This window comes from Pseudochaenichthys georgianus, chromosome 5, assembly GCF_902827115.2.
Source record: "Pseudochaenichthys georgianus chromosome 5, fPseGeo1.2, whole genome shotgun sequence".
NCBI lineage: Eukaryota > Metazoa > Chordata > Actinopteri > Perciformes > Channichthyidae > Pseudochaenichthys > Pseudochaenichthys georgianus.
Window position 1 is genome coordinate 43,687,578 of NC_047507.1, and position 18,345 is coordinate 43,705,922.

General features: G+C 41.3%; 1 protein-coding gene across 1 annotated transcript in view; it reads left to right on the plus strand.

Moving 5' to 3' along the window:
* cass4 (Cas scaffold protein family member 4) overlaps nt 1–9,710 on the plus strand; it is a 47,351-nt gene extending 37,641 nt beyond the window's left edge. The window contains exon 6 of the mRNA XM_071203240.1: nt 9,630–9,710. Coding sequence (XP_071059341.1) covers nt 9,630–9,641 — 12 coding nt within the window. The 3' untranslated portion in view covers nt 9,642–9,710. The remainder of the gene's footprint in view (nt 1–9,629) is intronic.
* Nucleotides 9,711–18,345: the final 8,635 nt, after the last annotated feature.

Consider the following 18,345-nt stretch of genomic DNA (forward strand, 5'->3'; position numbering starts at 1 on the left):
TTTACACCGAACTTTATCAATTCCCAAACAAGTATTTAACGGACAGGACCCTGGACGATGTGGCTATTTTTTTATTTTATTGTATTACTTACTATTTTTATCTGATTGTATTTTAGTGTATTGCTTACATTGCAGGCTACAGATTTGATAATAAACCACTTTTTACCGCTACTGCAAGATACAAAACTTTATTTCGTATCTTCATACTACAGCCATTAGATAACACAACATTAGAATGAGGATACAATTAGCTATACTACAATAAAAGATACAGATGTACATGATGATACATAATTTGCCTGTCAGTGTTATGATGTTGTATATTAATATGATCTTGGATTATAATTTATGCATGGCATGTGGTAGCATCAGTACTTTAAGGTTGCCAGCCACAATGCTTAAATAGTTTATTTCTGCTTCAGAAAGCTGAAGTTTGTATATATCACGCAGTCTGTCTTCCGGTTGCCTCTTTTGAATGACGAATACACACTACCGCCGCCTGCTGGTAAGGAGAGTTATTGCCACTCACGCATGCGCAGTGCGTACATGCTACTTGGCCGTCGGCTGAAGTCTTTGTGGTGTGTTCCAGTGCGACACATGGCCAAGACGCAGGAGGCGTGAGGCGACACAACAGTCGGGTTGTTTTCACTATAAGTTTGGACAGACACTATCATTTACATTTGTTTACTATGTTCAATCTGACTTCACTTTAAAATAAAAAAAAATATGTCCACCCGGCCTTCTCTGCTAGTATGGCCATTTCTGACTTAACTGCCATCTGTTTTGTCGTTTTCTTGCTCTTGTGAGCTTCGGTGTCTCTCTCAGCTACTTGTATCTTCAAAAGTCTTCTAGTTAGTGTTTTCACTTCTTCTTAATTCTCCATATTTGTTTTCTTGTATTTGGTATCATGGTGTATGAGATATTCTCTCCATTCTTCAGTGGGTTTTGGTATCTAATCCCACTACGTCTACGTTTTCGGGTCCGTCGGGACCAAGCGGCAAACTCTGGGGCAGAGCCGGGAGGCCAATAAACTGCAGTTCATCTATTGGCTGATAGGCGATGACTGCAGAAAGGATCAATTTCCATAGACCCCATGTTAAAATGCCCAACTTTACAGCAGAAATAAACATGTTTCTACCCCTGGATGCAATAAACATTATTCGGGATATAGTTAGATTCCACCTTCATGATTATGAATTGTTGAGTGAACTGTTTTATAGCATGACCCTTTTATTTATATTAGGTCTTAGGTTATGTTTTTGCATAGATTATGGCGTGGTCACATTGATTGACAGCTCTGTCCAGTTACTGCTGCTGTAAGTGTCTTGTCTCTCTGCTAGCAGCCCCGTGATGCATGATACAGGGATTCTGCCTGGTCAGTTCATCCAGGGAACACAACTTGAACCCGGCCGTGTTTCTTTGTTCTTCATGCTTATATCGGACTATTGTGACTCGCTCTGCGGTTGAAATAGACGGTGCATGAATGCGGTTTTGCGGTAAGTGAAATTCGAGTACTTTATTTATGTGTTTATGATTTTAATCAGCTACGTAATGAATGTTAAGGCTTGGGTTAGCGTGTAAGCGAGTGGTAGCTACATCTGTGCTAACGATGCTAATCGTAGCCTCCACGTTAAAACGACTGTACATATAAAGCAAGGGTGGGGAACCTCCGGCCCCCGGGCCGTATACGGCCCGCGAGACCATTTGGTACGGCCCTCGAGGTAATTTATAAACACACGCAAAAAAGAAAAAATCTAGACCACAAAAAGATTAAACAAGCGTGTCATCATGTGGTATCAGTGTTGCCAACTTGGCGACTTTGTCGTTACATTTGGCGGCTTTCCAAACCCTCCGGCTACTTATTTTTGTCAAAAGCGACTAACGACTGATCTAACGACTTGTAATGGTGTTATTAGGGAATTTTCTGGTGTTTGGAGACTCACGTATTGTTCTGCAGTTAACGAGCTGCCGTGTATGAAGGGCCGTGTAGGCCAAAATTCAAACTCACCTCACACACACACTACTGAAAACATCTGGCCTTGCACACACACTACTGAAATCCTCTCACATTCACGACTGAACACCTCACACACACACTACTGAAAATTAAGCCTCACACACACACACACACACACACACACACACACACACACACACACACACACACACACACACACACACACTACTGAAATCCTCTCACATTCACTACTGAACACCTCACACACACACTACTGAAAACATCTGGCCTTGCACACACACTACTGAAATCCTCTCACATTCACTACTGAACACCTCACACACACACTACTGAAAACATTTGGCCTTGCACACATACACTACTGAAATCCTCTCACATTCACTACTGAACACCTCACACACACACTACTGAAAATTAAGCCTCACACACACACTACTGAAATCCTCTCACATTCACTACTGAACACTTCACACACACAATACTGAAAATTAACCTCACACACACACTCCTGAAAAACATTTTACTGAAAGGTTCTCAGTAGGGAATGTGCATGTGTTTCACCTATGTGTGTGTGAGGGGATTCTTGCTGTAACGGAAGTCATTCTAATGTAACGGATGTCATTCTAATGTAACGGAAGTCAGTGGTCTCTTTGCTAGCCCCGTTAGCTTCATTAGCTCCAGGCTGCTACTCCGAAGTGTTTGTTGTGTTGATGCCTGGTGGAGTATTCTTCATTGAAATATCGCACTTATCGTATGGCTCTGCGGTTCAAACAGACCGTCCATGAATGCAGTTTATTCGGTAAGTGAAATGCAAGCACTTTATTTCTTACTTGTCTTTTTATTCAGCTAACAAGCGAGACGAAGCTACATCTGTGCTAACGATGCTATCCGTAGCATACAAGTTAACACATAATGGAGAAGTGTAAAACATTAAGAAGGATTATAGCCTACTGTAAAACATAAGGCTTCTCGGTGAGGTTGGTAAAATAAGGTCATGCTTGTACATTAGTTAGCTTGCTAGTTAGGTAACTGTATGCATTGTTATTGTTAATTTAAAATAGCTATGCTCGACGATGCAGACAGCTAGCGTCACATTAGTGTTGAAGAGCAGAGTACTGTATGAGATTAACCTCACTATAAGATCTGTGTATCTGAAAAATATGAATCTCACATTTCCAGTTGGTTCCAGAAATAATGGTAACGTAAATATTGCAATATGGTTTGTTGAGCTGGAGTTGATTATTGAAGCTTACTGGTTAACGTTCATCATATTAAACGAACGAACCCAAACGTTGTTGTTTTTATTAATATTATTACCAATACTTACTTAGCATTTTATTATCATTACACTGGAGAAACTGACTTATTGTGGCAGCAGAACGTGAACATGTAACTTAATGCCTGCATTTGAGGACGAAAAATAGCTCAGTCAATGCTTTAGGGACAAGGAAATGATTTGTTTAAATATTAGATATGACGTTATGTGTGCTTCTGTGACAATGAAGCTTATTCATTGCATTACATTTGTTGAAGATGTTTGTCTTTTACCCTTACGTGTGTGTTACAAATGAATGTGAATATGGCATAAGACAAATATTTAAATTGACTGTCATGAAAAACGATTCTAAAATATAAAGGACCACAAAAATAAAGATTGGTATATCAATAAATGTAGTTGATTTTGTCTTTTTAATTGTTTAAAGTAGATATAACTGGTACTTAAGAGTTTCAATACAGTCTGGTTGCGGAGGAGGCACACAGGTAAGAGCATATAGCTACCATAACTAGCTAAGCTTGACTTGAATTTATTAAAAGTATAATTAAGTAACAGCAACAAATCAATAACAAATCGTGCAAAAATGTGAATCTTTGCTGGGTCCACTGTTGAATTTACCACATATTGTATGTTTTAGAAACCTTAAGGCATTTATAGATTTGTATGCAAGTAATATCCCAAAACTCAATAAATACCGTAGATTATTATTGAAAGTTATGCTGAATAGTTTCATGTTCACTTACCTTAAGCAACGTAAAACGTGCAGACCGGGGGGAATACAAATACTTGTATTTCTCTTTTTTGGTTTGCAAGGGTGTCACCTTCCGTGGACCCCATTTTCTGTAGTATTATCCAAACAAAGAGAAAACAAGAGGGAACAACCCTTATTTAGGTTTTTTAAAAAGTGACAATATCAGCATGTATTCATCCGACAAAAATACGACACATGTTATTGTCTAATTGCTGGTTGTCTTGTGTTTTTATGGGATTTGGATAACGGATTTATTCTATAAAATATTTTGAATGGTTTTCACTTAATACTGTTATAAAGTCGGCTGCGGACAGCCGGGCTGTAGTAAATAGTGCAGCAGGTCTACACAGCTAGCTCGCTAGTTAGCATTATTAACGTCAGCTATTTATGTACATGTTCAAGTTCTGCTTGAAAGCAAGTTCCTGCAAACTGTTCAAACAAACGCTTCAACTTGTACCATTTATGATCTGTATGTTTGAATATGGATCTTAAATCGGCGTGACGTTGAAGCAGCTGCAGTTCCTTTAAGCATAACGTTAGCATTTTGCTTCTGGCAACTAGATTTATGATTTGAAAATTATAAAAGTAGGGTAGACATGTGGATATTATCCGGCTGAACAAAACGTGACCCGTCTCTTAAATGTGTCTCAACCACAGACCTTATTTCCAGCTAGTTTCAAACCATATTGCAATATCTACGTCAACGTTATTTCTGGAACCAACTGGAAATGTGAGATTCATATTTTTCAGATACACAGATCTTATAGTGAGGTTAATCTCATACAGTACTCTGCTCTTCAACACTAATGTGACGCTAGCTGTCTGCATCGTCGAGCATAGCTATTTTAAATTAACAATAACAATGCATACAGTTACCTAACTAGCAAGCTAACTAATGTACAAGCATGACCTTATTTTACCAACCTCACCGAGAAGCCTTATGTTTTACAGTATAATCCTTCTTAATGTTTTACACTTCTCCATTATATTTTAACTTGTATGCTACGGATAGCATCGTTAGCACAGATGTAGCTTCGTCTCGCTTGTTAGCTGAATAAAAAGACAAGTAAGAAATAAAGTGCTTGCATTTCACTTACCGAATAAACTGCATTCATGGACGGTCTGTTTGAACCGCAGAGCCATACGATAAGTGCGATATTTCAATGAAGAATACTCCACCAGGCATCAACACAACAAACACTTCGGAGTAGCAGCCTGGAGCTAATGAAGCTAACGGGGCTAGTAAAGAGACCACTGACTTCCGTTACATTAGAATGACATCCGTTACATTAGAATGACTTCCGTTACAGCAAGAATCCCCTCACACACACATAGGTGAAACACATGCACATTCCCTACTGAGAATCTTTCAGTAAAATGTTTTTCAGGAGTGTGTGTGTGAGGTTAATTTTCAGTATTGTGTGTGAGGTGTTCAGTAGTGAATGTGAGAGGATTTCAGTAGTGTGTGTGTGTGTGAGGCTTAATTTTCAGTAGTGTGTGTGTGTGAGGTGTTCAGTAGTGAATGTGAGAGGATTTCAGTAGTGTGTGTGCAAGGCCAGATGTTTTCAGTAGTGTGTGTGTGAGGTGTTCAGTAGTGAATGTGAGAGGATTTCAGTAGTGTGTGTGCAAGGACAGATGTTTTCAGTAGTGTGTGTGTGTGTGAGGCTTAATTTTCAGTAGTGTGTGTGTGAGGTTTTCAGTAGTGAATGTGAGAGGATTTCAATAGTGTGTGTGAGGCTTAATTTTCAGTAGTGTGTGTGTGTGAGGTGTTCAGTAGTGAACGTGAGAGTATTTCAGTAGTGTGTGTGCAAGGCCAGATGTTTTCAGTAGTGCGAGGTGAGTTTGAATTTTGGCCTACACGGCCCCTCATAGCCGTGAGCCCCTCAGCCCTCCCATAGTACTCACAGGTGCGCAGACTAACTTTGCCTCCTGCAGCAGCTCAGCTGCAGTCAGAGCAGAGAGGAGACAGCCACACTCTCCCACGTCGAGACAGCTTCAGTCACTTAATCACCTCGTCCACTGTGTGTGTGCCTCTCTGTGACAAGCTAAACATCCACGTAGGTCATCATGTCACAGTCTAAAGTTAAACTGTATTCACAAAAGTACAGAAAGGAGTGGGAATCAAACCCTGAGTTTAAAGGATGGTTGAAGCCATTTATTGGAGATGACACACGGCATACTGCCTTTATTGTAAGGGAGATTTCTACTAAAAACTACTAAAACTATTTCTACTTTTTCTAATAGAGACATTTCTGATCTACTGTGGTCTGGATTTACTCTGGTGGTTTCAAGTTTTGATCCTTGAAGGGGGTGGAACGTTTTTTCCGCGATTACATGATATACAAATTAGGCGATGACGTCATTTAGGGACTTCTGGCGACTTTTCGGACAGCCAATAGCTACTTTCCTTACTATGGAGTTGGCAACACTGCGTGGTATATGTCTCGTCTGACAGGGGTGTAGTTCTGCCGGAGAGCACCAGAACGTCGCTCCGGCACTTCCAAACATTGCAGTACCCATAAGGAGCCGTACACATGCAGCAGTTTTTGCGTGGCTGTGTCTTTAGTTGAAAGATCTGTTCATCTGTCATACTGATCATACACTCAATAACTTTGTTGTTATTAGCATCTGGTTAGACGAATATAAGAAGCTTTTTCTCCAACCAGTGAGGTAAAGGCACATCTTTATATGATCATTATAGTTCTAAAAAAATAAGAGAATAAGGTAAACGGGTATAAAATACTATATGACAGTAAAACAAGTTGTTATTAATAAACAAGAATACAGTTAGAAAGGGGAATGATTTGTAAAAGATCCATAAAGAAAAATAAATCTTCTTACAGTTCTGTTTCATATGGGTGTTGAGAAATGTATCTCCAAACATCTGTTGAGGGGGACCCAAGTTCCCATCAGCAAAAACATGATGGTTTGCTATCCTTGCTCCAAAATGGTGGAATGAGCTCCCCATTGACATCAGGGCAGCAGATAGCGTGCACATCTTCCGGCGCAGACTGAAACCTCATCTCTTTCGACTCCACTTCGAGCGATAGAATTACTAACAAATAACTGCTAACAGAGCACTTATATACTAATAAAGTACTGGCTTATCTAAAGCCAGTTGAGTAGCACTTGAAATGTGTTAGCTCTATGAAACCTGATGTACTTATATGATTCTGTTTTCTTCAAGTTTGTATCTTGTTGGTCGAATGCACTTATTGTAAGTCGCTTTGGATAAAAGCGTCAGCTAAATGCAATGTAGTGTCATGTAATCTATCCATAGAGCTCCTAATGTTGCTCTCAAAGAGCACCAGATTGATGCTTTTAACTTCAACATTTAAAGAAAAATCTTCCCGGGGGAGCATGCCCCCGGACCCCCCTAGAGGAGGTTAGCCCCGCCTCCCCCACTCAAATCATGTCCAAATGGATAGGAAACTAAATACATTTGCACACATCTTGTGTCCATATTAGAGATGTTAAGATTCACCGATTCGCATCGGTGCACCGGCATAAACGTTCAAGATGCGAGTGCACCGGTTGAAAGAGTGCACATCGGCTACAGTTTGGGTTGAACTCGCGATGCATCGATTGTGTAGCGTCTTTGCATCGGTAAAACACCGATTCATTCATATAAAATCCCCTCATCTTGTCAACGCTCAGCAGAGACGATCTTTGATATTTGCTTCGCCACTACGGAGGCCGAGAGTCTCAGTTATCAACCCACACGGAAGTTGAGGAGAAAGAGAAACACAGCGCACCGAAAAATACCTACAAATCAAACGTTTGGCAACACTTCGGATTGTTCAAGAAAGATGGTGTAATAGTCCTTTATGCTATATAGCTGACCGCAGGTCATGGAGAGTAATAAGGTATCCGTAGACCTTTGTATGAGGTATCTTTATTACTTAACAGGTCTACAGCCATGATACATAGATCCGTCCTAGATGCGGGCTTGCATACACACAGTATCACTCCGCAGCCGCACCCCATCAGTAACGTCCTGATGGTATATGTGCGCGGCACTACAGACGGTCAACTTGAAAGATCGCTCGCAAATTGTTAACGATGCCGAGCCACTTTAAAGTACACAAGTAGTACGAGGAACTTAGCGACGCACATAAAGAGGCGACATGGGGTCTGCGGCTGAAAAGAGAAACCTGAAAGTTAGACATATGAGTTCAATCACTCAGTGAGGTGTTCTGTCAGAGAGAGTGGTGTTTAGTTTACAGCAGCCTGTGACGGCCAATAATAATTTAAATGTCTTCCTTACTATAAGCAGTTATGAAATACCTGTTTGTGAAAGGTTATTTATATTCTTTATTGTTATAGAACCCACTGGTGAGTTAGCCTATGAGTGTTAAGCACATCAGGCTGGCAGCTGTATGGGCATGGCACCATGGTAGCTGTTATTTGTTAATCATGAGCAATGCATCCTTACATTGTTTAACTGTGAGGTGTTATACAATTGTACTGTACTCTGGAGAGCTTTTAAAGGTAAAAAAATAAACGGCATGATGGGATGTGCAGTACCAAATATGTAAAGCACTTTTTTGTTAATGTATGATTTGCTGCATATAAGGAATAAAACAAAAATCCTCTGTCGTACCATATTGAATTATCATTATTTTTGCATAGTGTTGAATCGCATCGTATCGCACCGAATCGCATAATGTTGAATCAAATCGTATCGAACTGTATCGCATCGAACTGTATCGCAACAGGGGTGAATCGTATCGTATCGCATCGCCTGGTGTTTCAAATGTATCGTTAATGTATCGTATCGTGGCAACGTATCGAGATGCGCATCGCATCGGCCTCAGTGATGGAGATGCACATCCCTAGTCCATATCTATCTGTTTTGGTGGTCATGCCACAACCGTGCACGTGCATGCATGCGCGAGTCATAGTAAGATATCTGGATTAAGAGGTTGATTTTTCTTTGCACATCATGAAAGAAAGGCCAAATGAATGGGCTGTGATTTTAGTTTTTTTAAGCAGAGGTCGATAATTTGTACGGCCCTCGGAGGATGTTGAAAAAATTGAAATGGCCCTTGAGAGGAAACAGGTTCCCCACCCCTGATATAAAGGTTAAAACGAAATAGACAAGTGTTAAGCGTTAAGTGGGATAATACTGTAGAACAAACGTCTTCTGTTTGAGGTTATAAAATAAGGTCATCCCTGTAACTTAGAGAGATATTTTATTATGTAGGTAGGAACTGTATGCATCGCTAAGGTTAATTTAAATTGGCTATGCTCAAGTATGTAGACAAGTTAATGTCGAAGTAGTGTATGTGAAATCAACCTCACAATAAGATGTGTATATTACTTAATTGTTAATGTCATATTTCGATGATTTCTTACAATATGGTTGGTTGAGCTGGAGTTCATTATCGAGCTTACACGTTAACGTCACAGTCATCTGAAGAACGAACCCAAACCTTGTTGTTTTTATTAATTGCATTACCAAATGGGTATCAAATAAACAGTAAGCATTGGTAACACAACTTACAGTACAATAAAAAGGACCCTGACTCGGACAATACACAATCCAACATGTTCAACAGAAGAGAATCAGTTATATTGTTTGTACACATGGTACTTTACATATATATATCTGTTTGTTTAAGGTGTCCAGGTGATGCAGACAGGCTGGACCAGAGAGTGAGGGACAGAACTGAACTCCTCACAGCAGTGAACTTCAGCTCAGGTACAAAGACTCTTTTTTCATACTGTACAAAGAATCAAGAAATATATTGGTTTAAATAAATGAAGTATTGACTTTAATACACTGATATACATTCCATTAAACAATACTAAATACTAGATCACCTACACATCAGTTATGTTGAGGGTTTTTTCCATGTAAAAAGTTACATTTAGCAATATGACTTTTTCAGCTTTCTATTTTAATGTATTGAAGTCAAAGATATTTAACACATAGTGAGAACTGCTACTATTTATCTCTCAATATTGTCTGTAAAAAACGTGGTAAAAGTTATTCTTTCAGTGAGACAACAGAGCAAGCTTCTACATTATCATTATCAGCTTTTATTTAAAGAGACTCTTGTTCCATTATTAAAAGACATACAACACTCAAATATAAATTAAAAAAGGCAGTTATACCAATGTTTCCACAGAGGTGACTGGTATCGTACAGCACTGAGACACGGATTTGAAAGCAGCATAATGACAGAGTTATGAGAAACATTCAATCGACAGATGAATTTGTACATCATATTTCTCAAGAGAGTATGGAACGTGTTGACTCGTGCATTACAGAACATTTCACCTGCACTGCACCACCTTGGTTTTCTAAGCAGTATACGCAAACAGTCATTATATGCAACCTGGAGCTTCCGGAGGCTCGCCTTCTTATACTTGAGCCACAAGGGGGCAGTATAGAGAGGAGAGCAATAAGCTCTAAAGAGGTTCACCTTAACCTTATCTGAACACCAAGAGAATTTTCTAGCCAACATGTTAGCTTGAATATATAAGACACGCCGCTGTCTATACATGTCATCATCATCAGCCATTTCATCTGTGATGATGTGTCCCAGATACTTAGTGTTACAGCAAACAGACAGCAGGTACTTAGTGTTACAGCAAAGAGACAGCAGGTACTTAGTGTTACAGCAAACAGACAGCAGATACTTAGTGTTACAGCAAACAGACAGCAGATACTTAGTGTTACAGCAAACAGACAGCAGATACTTAGTGTTACAGCAAACAGACAGCAGGTACTTAGTGTTACAGCAAACAGACAGCAGATACTTAGTGTTACAGCAAACAGACAGCAGATACTTAGTGTTACAGCAAACAGACAGCAGGTACTTAGTGTTACAGCAAACATACGGCAGATACAGTACTTAGTGTTACAGCAAAGAGACAGCAGGTACTTAGTGTTACAGTAAACAGACAGCAGATACAGTACTTAGTGTTACAGCAAAGAGACAGCAGGTACTTAGTGTTACAGCAAACAGACGGCATATACAGTACTTAGTGTTACAGCAAACAGACAGCACCTGTCCTGACAGGTAGAATGTTGGAAAACAAAGGTTCTTATCCCCTGTTGCTCTGCAGATCATTACAGCGCTCTTCTTAGCATTGTATTTAACATCAAATGTAACTCCATAATCAGAACAAACATTTAGCAACTGTTGCAAACCAGCACTGCCAGGAGAAACAATTGCCAAATCATCGGCATACATAAGATGGTTACAATCACATTACCAATCACACACCCTGTTTTACAGACACTTAAATCATCTGATAGATCATTCATATAGATATTAAAAAGGCATGTTGAGAGGTATGGGTTCAGAACAGTCTCATAATACACACATGCACACAAAAGGATTCACACTTGTGTTTTTCAATGCACTCACAAATGTGTTCCGTTTCATATACATGTAAATACAATTCAAACACAGAAAAAAGTTTTACATATGTATTTTTGATCCTCACATATTTGTTTTCCGTTTAAAACCTGAACCTGCAAACACAAACCGCTTCCTGTGCACGGATCGCTGTGCATTCGTGTGTGGGTTTTTTGAGACTCCCCTGACGGTCAGCCGATTCGTACTTGTAATTTGTTCTATCTATAGCCAATCAGATGTCTCCTTCATTCTAAGCCAATCACATGAGCGCACCCCCACGAGGGTAGATTTCCTGCATTCATGACACTTCACATACGCATTTTGCGCTGTCCGGTCAGCTCGCTAAACAGAGGGCGGAGCATCAGGTGATCATGCAGAGCAGCGTGTCTCCGTCAGACTCAGCAGCTGATCTGAACTCTCTCTCGCGTCCGGTTACACTTCACTCCACTTCATGTCCATATCGATCAGACCCAGCTCTCCTAATCGGCCTTTATAGAGAGCACCGATCAAACTATTAAGAGTGAATATCGGCCGATAATGACCGACGGGGCTCCCGCCGTTGACAGTTCAAGTTTCAAATCAAATCAAGTTTTATTTATATAGCACATTTATAAACGATTTTTGGTCGAGCCAAAGTGCTGTACATATAATAAAAATAGCCTACAGTAGAGACACTTTACAGCAAATACAACAGCACAGATTGTTCAGAATATCAGTATGAGAAAAACGACACCCTCTGTCCTTAGACCCTCTGTCCTTAGACCCTCCATCCTTAGACCCTCACGTCGTACAAGGAAAAACTTCCAGAGAAAACCCACAGTTTAAGGGGAACATGGGAGAAACCTCAGGGAGAGCAGCAGAGGAGGGATCCCTCTCCCAGGACGGACAGACGTGCAATAGATGCCGTGTGTAAATCGAAGAGATAATACATTTTACAGCATATAGACCGAATGTTATGAAATGCATGTGTCTGTAATGAGAAGATGAATCCACAAGGATGTCAGCTACAATCCTGTGGAAGCCATCAGGGAAGCAGCATGGCGAGACCCAAGGCAGGACCGCAGAGACAGGTTCAGCCACGAGCCGAAGTCCACGACTTAATCCAGAACTCGGGATAGAGGATCCAAGACACAGGACTACAGCAAGAGGATCAGCCTCGACTCCGGATCCCGGCGTAGATATAGATACAAAACAAGAAAAAAAGATTTGGCTGGGTTAATCGGAACAAGAGAATACACAGACAGAGAGGGGAAAGGTCATTGGATAAAAGTTATTCTTGATAACCCTCTAGAAAGATCTCATGAACTTCCCCACTCAATCTATCAAGACCCGAGCAGTTCTATTAGAAGTCCAAGGTAAAGGCACAGGCCGGCGCATACCGCTCATGGAATCCCTCACCATATGAACTCTGACCCCTCAAGTGTACAAGTGAAGAGACACCATGTGTCAGCTCCTTTTTAGAATAGTATTTCTTCTCTTCTCAGAGAAACAAGGGTATGAAAAGAACAGCCAGAAACAGAGGAAGAGAGGCACAACGTGACTACGTAAATGCACTCTCCTAAATATTAAACGAGTAAGAGGTGAAGAAACACAAAGCCAGAAATTGAAATGAAAATGCACCATCATGCTTCCCCTTAGAATAGGGTGGAAATTATGAAGACCCAAATTATGAAGAGGGGACATGGGGTACTGGTGAAGAGGGAAAACAGTGAAAAAGCCCAACGTATCCAACGTACTAGCACTCTCCAAAGAGACAGAAAGTCAAAGTATACGCAGAGAGGCACAACGTGACTACGTAAATGCACTCTCCTGTATAAATTAGTTCAAGGTAAAGGGGGTGAAAAACTAAACTAATCAAAAGAAGGAAGTAGAGAGGCCTAAATGCCCTCTCCTAGATTCAGTTAAAGGAAAGAACTGGGGAACAAACAAGTACAGGAGGAAAGGCCCAACGAGTCAACGTCAACACACTCTCCTAGAATAGTTCAAGGTAAACGGGGTAGGAAGAATGTAGTGAGAAACAGAGCTGAAAAGGCGTCCAAGAACGCTTTCCCTCTAGTCCAGGGTGAACATGTAGGATAAGAAACAGAGATAGAGAGCACAACAACCTATCTCTTCGTCAGATGCACTCCCCCGCCTGGATAAGCGACTCTGTGCCCCATCCCCCTCTACCCGACCTTAGATCCGCAGAGGGAGATGGGAGGGACCAACACCAAGGGGGGGGGGTTAGGGTTTTAAAAGAAAACCCCGCAGAGATCCAAAAATGGATGAAGAAGTAATTACAAAACGGTTTATAAAACCAAGAGGTTATTCCTCATATTTCTAAAATGTTCTAATCTAATTCAGGGTTATACCAACTCAGCTCCAAGCAACCAGACGTAGCAACCAGTCAGTCCAGTCAGAACCTTCTCTGAGGTCTCCCCGCCCCCAACCTACTAATCATAAAAAACTGAAACCCCATAAAACCCCAATAATATTAATAACATTTAATAATATTAAAAATAGTATCAATTCTGAGGATAACTAAATAAATAAATAATTAAACAAAAGCCAGTGAGAAAAAGTGAGTTTTAAGTGTTGATTTAAAAACCCCCAGGGTCTGGGCCGACCTCACATGGAGGGGCAGAGTGTTCCAGAGCCTAGGGCCGGCCGCTGCAAAAGCTCGATGCCTTCGGGTTTTAAGCCTGGTCTTAGGCACTATCAACAACAGCTGATCAGCCGACCTTAAGGCTCTGCCTGGGGTGTAGCGATGGAGGAGTTCGGCTACATAGGCAGGAGCCAGCCCATTTAGGGCTTTGAAAACAAATAAAAGGAGTTTAAAATCTATTCTGAACCGAACTGGAAGCCAGTGCAGTGAGGCCAGAATTGGGGTGATATGGTCACACTTTTTATGGCCAGTAAGAAGACGTGCAGCTGCGTTCTGAACTAGCTGCAGGCGTCTAATTGAGGCCTGGTCCATACCCACATACAGAGCATTGCAGTAACTAGTCTAGTCTAGTCTCGAGGTAACAAAGGCGTTAATAACCCTTTCTAGGTCTTTAAAAGATAAAAACGACTTGGTCTTAGCCAATAGTCGTATTTTGAAAAAGCAGGTCTTGACTACAGTGCTAACCTGCTTATCAAATGTAAAGGCGCTGTTGAAGGTCACTCCAAGGTTCATGACAGAGGGGAGGATATTTGTATTGAGGGAGCCCAGAATATCAACCGGAGAGACTGTTGGTTGGGGTCCAAAAAAGATGACCTCGGTCTTGCTCTCATTGAGGGTAAGGAAGTTTTGGCTCAGCCAGGATTTTATCTCTATTAAGCAGTCCTTCAACTGCTGTAGTGAGTTGGCATTTTGATTGAGAGGCACGTAAATCTGTACATCATCAGCATAACAATGGAAGGGGATTATGTTTTGTGAGAATTTAACCTAGGGGCAGTATGTACAATAGAAAAAGGATGGGCCCAGAATCGAGCCTTGGGGAACCCCACAGGTAAGAGGGGCTTTGGCAGAGGAGAAGGCACCCAACTGCACTAAGAAGCTACGGTCCGTCAGGTAAGACCTAAACCATGCAAGAGCAAAGCCTGTAATACCTGCGGACTGTTCAAGCCGTGACAACAGGATACTATGGTCCACAGTGTCAAAGGCAGCAGTTAAGTCTAACAGCACCAAGACAGCTGGGCTGCCTGAATCGGCGGCTAAGAGCAGATCATTAAAAACTCTTAAAAGGGCTGTTTCAGTGCTATGCATAGGTTTAAAGCCAGACTGAAATGTTTCGTGGATGCCATGCGTGGTTAAAAACGACTGCAGCTGGGCGTAGACTACTCGCTCCAGGGCTTTATATAAAAAGAGCTGGGAGATGGGCCTGAAATTTGCGAGAATGGAGGGAAGCTAAGAGAGGTGTTTACAAGCAATAAAACACTTGCTCCAACTGATTCAAAAACATCTCTAAGGAAGCGAGAGGGAATGCTGTCTAAGATACAGTTTGTCGGCCGCAGGTGCTTGACTACTTCCGAAAGAGAAGAGAGGGATACAGGCTCAAAATGGTCGAGGACAGCAGGGTACAGAAAGGGAGCAGGATCTGGGGTAGCACTAGTATAGGCTAGCCTTAGAGCAGATAATTTTTCGATAAAAAATGTAAGAAATGTATCGCAGAGAGTAGTTGATGGCACAATTGGAGAAGCATCACAAGGATTAATGATTGAATTGAGGACATTAAAAAGAACTTGAGGTTTATGGCTATTTTTGGAGATTAACAGAGAAATATACTCTGTTTTGGCTGCTTTGACTGCCGTCTGATAATCGGAAAGGCAAGCACGAAGAATTTCTAAGGAGACATGAAGTTTATCCTTTTTCCATTTTCTCTCTGCACGCCTACAAGCGCGTCTAAAAGCGCGAGTACAATCATTGAGCCACGGCTCTGAGAGAACTTTGTTGCGTCTAAGCGTAAAAGGAGCAACGGAATCCAGTATTAATGTGCATGTCGAATCAAACAAAGAGATAAGCTCATCCGCACTAAAAGCACAGATCACCTCTAATTTACAAATCGGATAAGTATTAAAAGCATCTGAAAACTGTGAGGCAGTCAAGGGGTTAATTGAACGCAGACAACGCGCAGGAGCACGTGATTCGACTCCTGCGGAAGGGATCGAGGTTGTAAACAGAACCGGTATATGGTCTGAGATACGCGTTCCTGCACAGATTTCATCCACAGAGATAGACAATCCAAACGATAATACTAAGTCTAAGGTGTGTCCTTTATCGTGTGTTGGGCCAGCCACAGACTGAATGAGACCGAAAGATTCGAGGAGGTTTAAAAAATCCCTAACCAGAAGTTTAGACTCGCAGCACACATGGACATTAAAGTCTCCGCAGATCAAAACACGATCATATTTCACCATGATCCCGGACAGAAAGTCAGAAAAGTCAGTTATAAAATCATTATTGTACTTTGGCGGACGATACACCACTGCGCAGAGTATAGGCGAGGCTGGGTTCAATTCAAAAAGCTGCAACTCGAAGCTAGCATAGCTAGTTACTGGGTGAAGCAAACGGCATTGGAGATTAGCTCTAAACACTGAAGCTATACCCCCACCACGGCCGGTGGTACGGGGGGAGCTGAAGAAAGTACAGTCGGGAGGAAGAAGTTCAGAAAACGGTACATACTCGCCGGTGTGGACCCAGGTCTCCGTCAGGAACATTAAATCCAGATCATGAGAGGTGAAGAAGTCGTTTAACAGGAACGTCTTGTTTGCTATTGACCTAGCATTTAGCCATGCAGAGTTTTCTCTCCGGGCTGGCCGAAGGTGTTGTGCGTCTCAGCTGACGAAGATGTGTGTTGAACGCCGCGCGGACCGGGAGCAGTCAGTCGGGCAGGAGGAGCTGCCAGCGGGCCCAACAGAGGCCGCAGCTCCGGAAAAACAGGGCGAATCCACCGAACCCTCGGATGGATTCGCCCTAGTTCACTGTCTAGCACTGGCTTCGTAGTGCACTGATCGATTAGGCTAAGCTACCTGTAGCTGCTCCCTCCACACTCACAACAACTTCATACAGACATAAATAAAGCAGCTGTATTCAGTGGCGTTTCTATATGTACAAAAGTGGTGGGGCACACAAAACTCAGATGTCTATATATAAGCTTCTGCAGAGAGGTTCATGGCTGGTGAGGCACTGGCACTGACTCTTCAGGTTTACAAATATATTAAATCAAAATATAATATTATTTTCAAAAGCTTTTTTTGTCTGATGCTTCAATTACTTTTAAACAGACAGTTCAACAGAAGGATACCCAAAAAAAATTATTTTATCATTTAAATATTGAATTGTTCTCTCTTAGTAAGATCCCATTTTCAATAAAATTGCAGTCTTACCTTGACTTGAAGATTAAGTCCATTTGCCTATCCTTCTGGACAAAAATCTCTATTACTTTTTTGTAAAAGTCCTCCTTATCTTCTTGTAGTTTCAAAAGTCTATCATAAATCTAATCTAATCAATAGATTTTTGATTCGAAAATGATAAAAGTAGGGTAGACATGTGGATATTATCCGGCTGAACAAAACGTACATTTATCTAACAGGTATTGTTTCCCACAGATCTTATTTTGAGCTATTTTCTAAAATCCTATGGAGAAATCTCGTTGCTTTTTTGTGGAGGGAAGCCATGCGCAGCTTACTTCCTGGTTTTAGGAGGCCTCACTGCAACTCTCTCTCCTCCTCTTCACACACCACACTTTTCGCGGCACACGTACTTACAGCCAATCAGCTCTGAATTATGTGAGATGACGTATGGTGGGGATGGCAGCACTTTGCCCCTATGGTCATTATTTTTTGCCACACACATTACATAGGAAAATACTTCCAAAGGCTAAGCCTTCCCAAATATTTCTGTCACAGCATCCTGGTAAAATAAAAATATAATGTATATTGTTTGTATCTTTGACATTAGCGCTGCGATGCAGCCACCTGTGCCCTGTACTACGAAGCCAGTTCAACACACCCTGGATATGTTTGAGTTATCTTAACTAACCCTAACAAACGAGATGTCGCTAAGCGGTCCTACGACGCTGGTTATCAACTCGGTAAATCAAGCCAGGGTTTCTCTCTCCAGCTGAGAGTGCGTTCACGTGAAAGGGGCGGGGTTAGAAACATTTGACCAATCACAAACAGGGACAAGTGTACTGACAGCGCAGCGTCATACTCCATTAATGAAAAGTAAACTAATATTAGACAAATATGAACTTTAAACATCCATGATTTAAACATATAATCCAGGATACAAGCCATGTAATTCCCTCGAAGTACTGGCAGACACAAGTGGCTTTCTCATTACGGGTTTATTCCTCCGAATCCACCGTGAAAACTACACAAACAAACCGTATAAATGACAAACATAGTTTTGTGTTAGACACACAATAACATGCACAGCATGTGAGATAACTAGCAAGGTAATAAATATAAAAGTAATACAAACACAACAACATACCTCGTT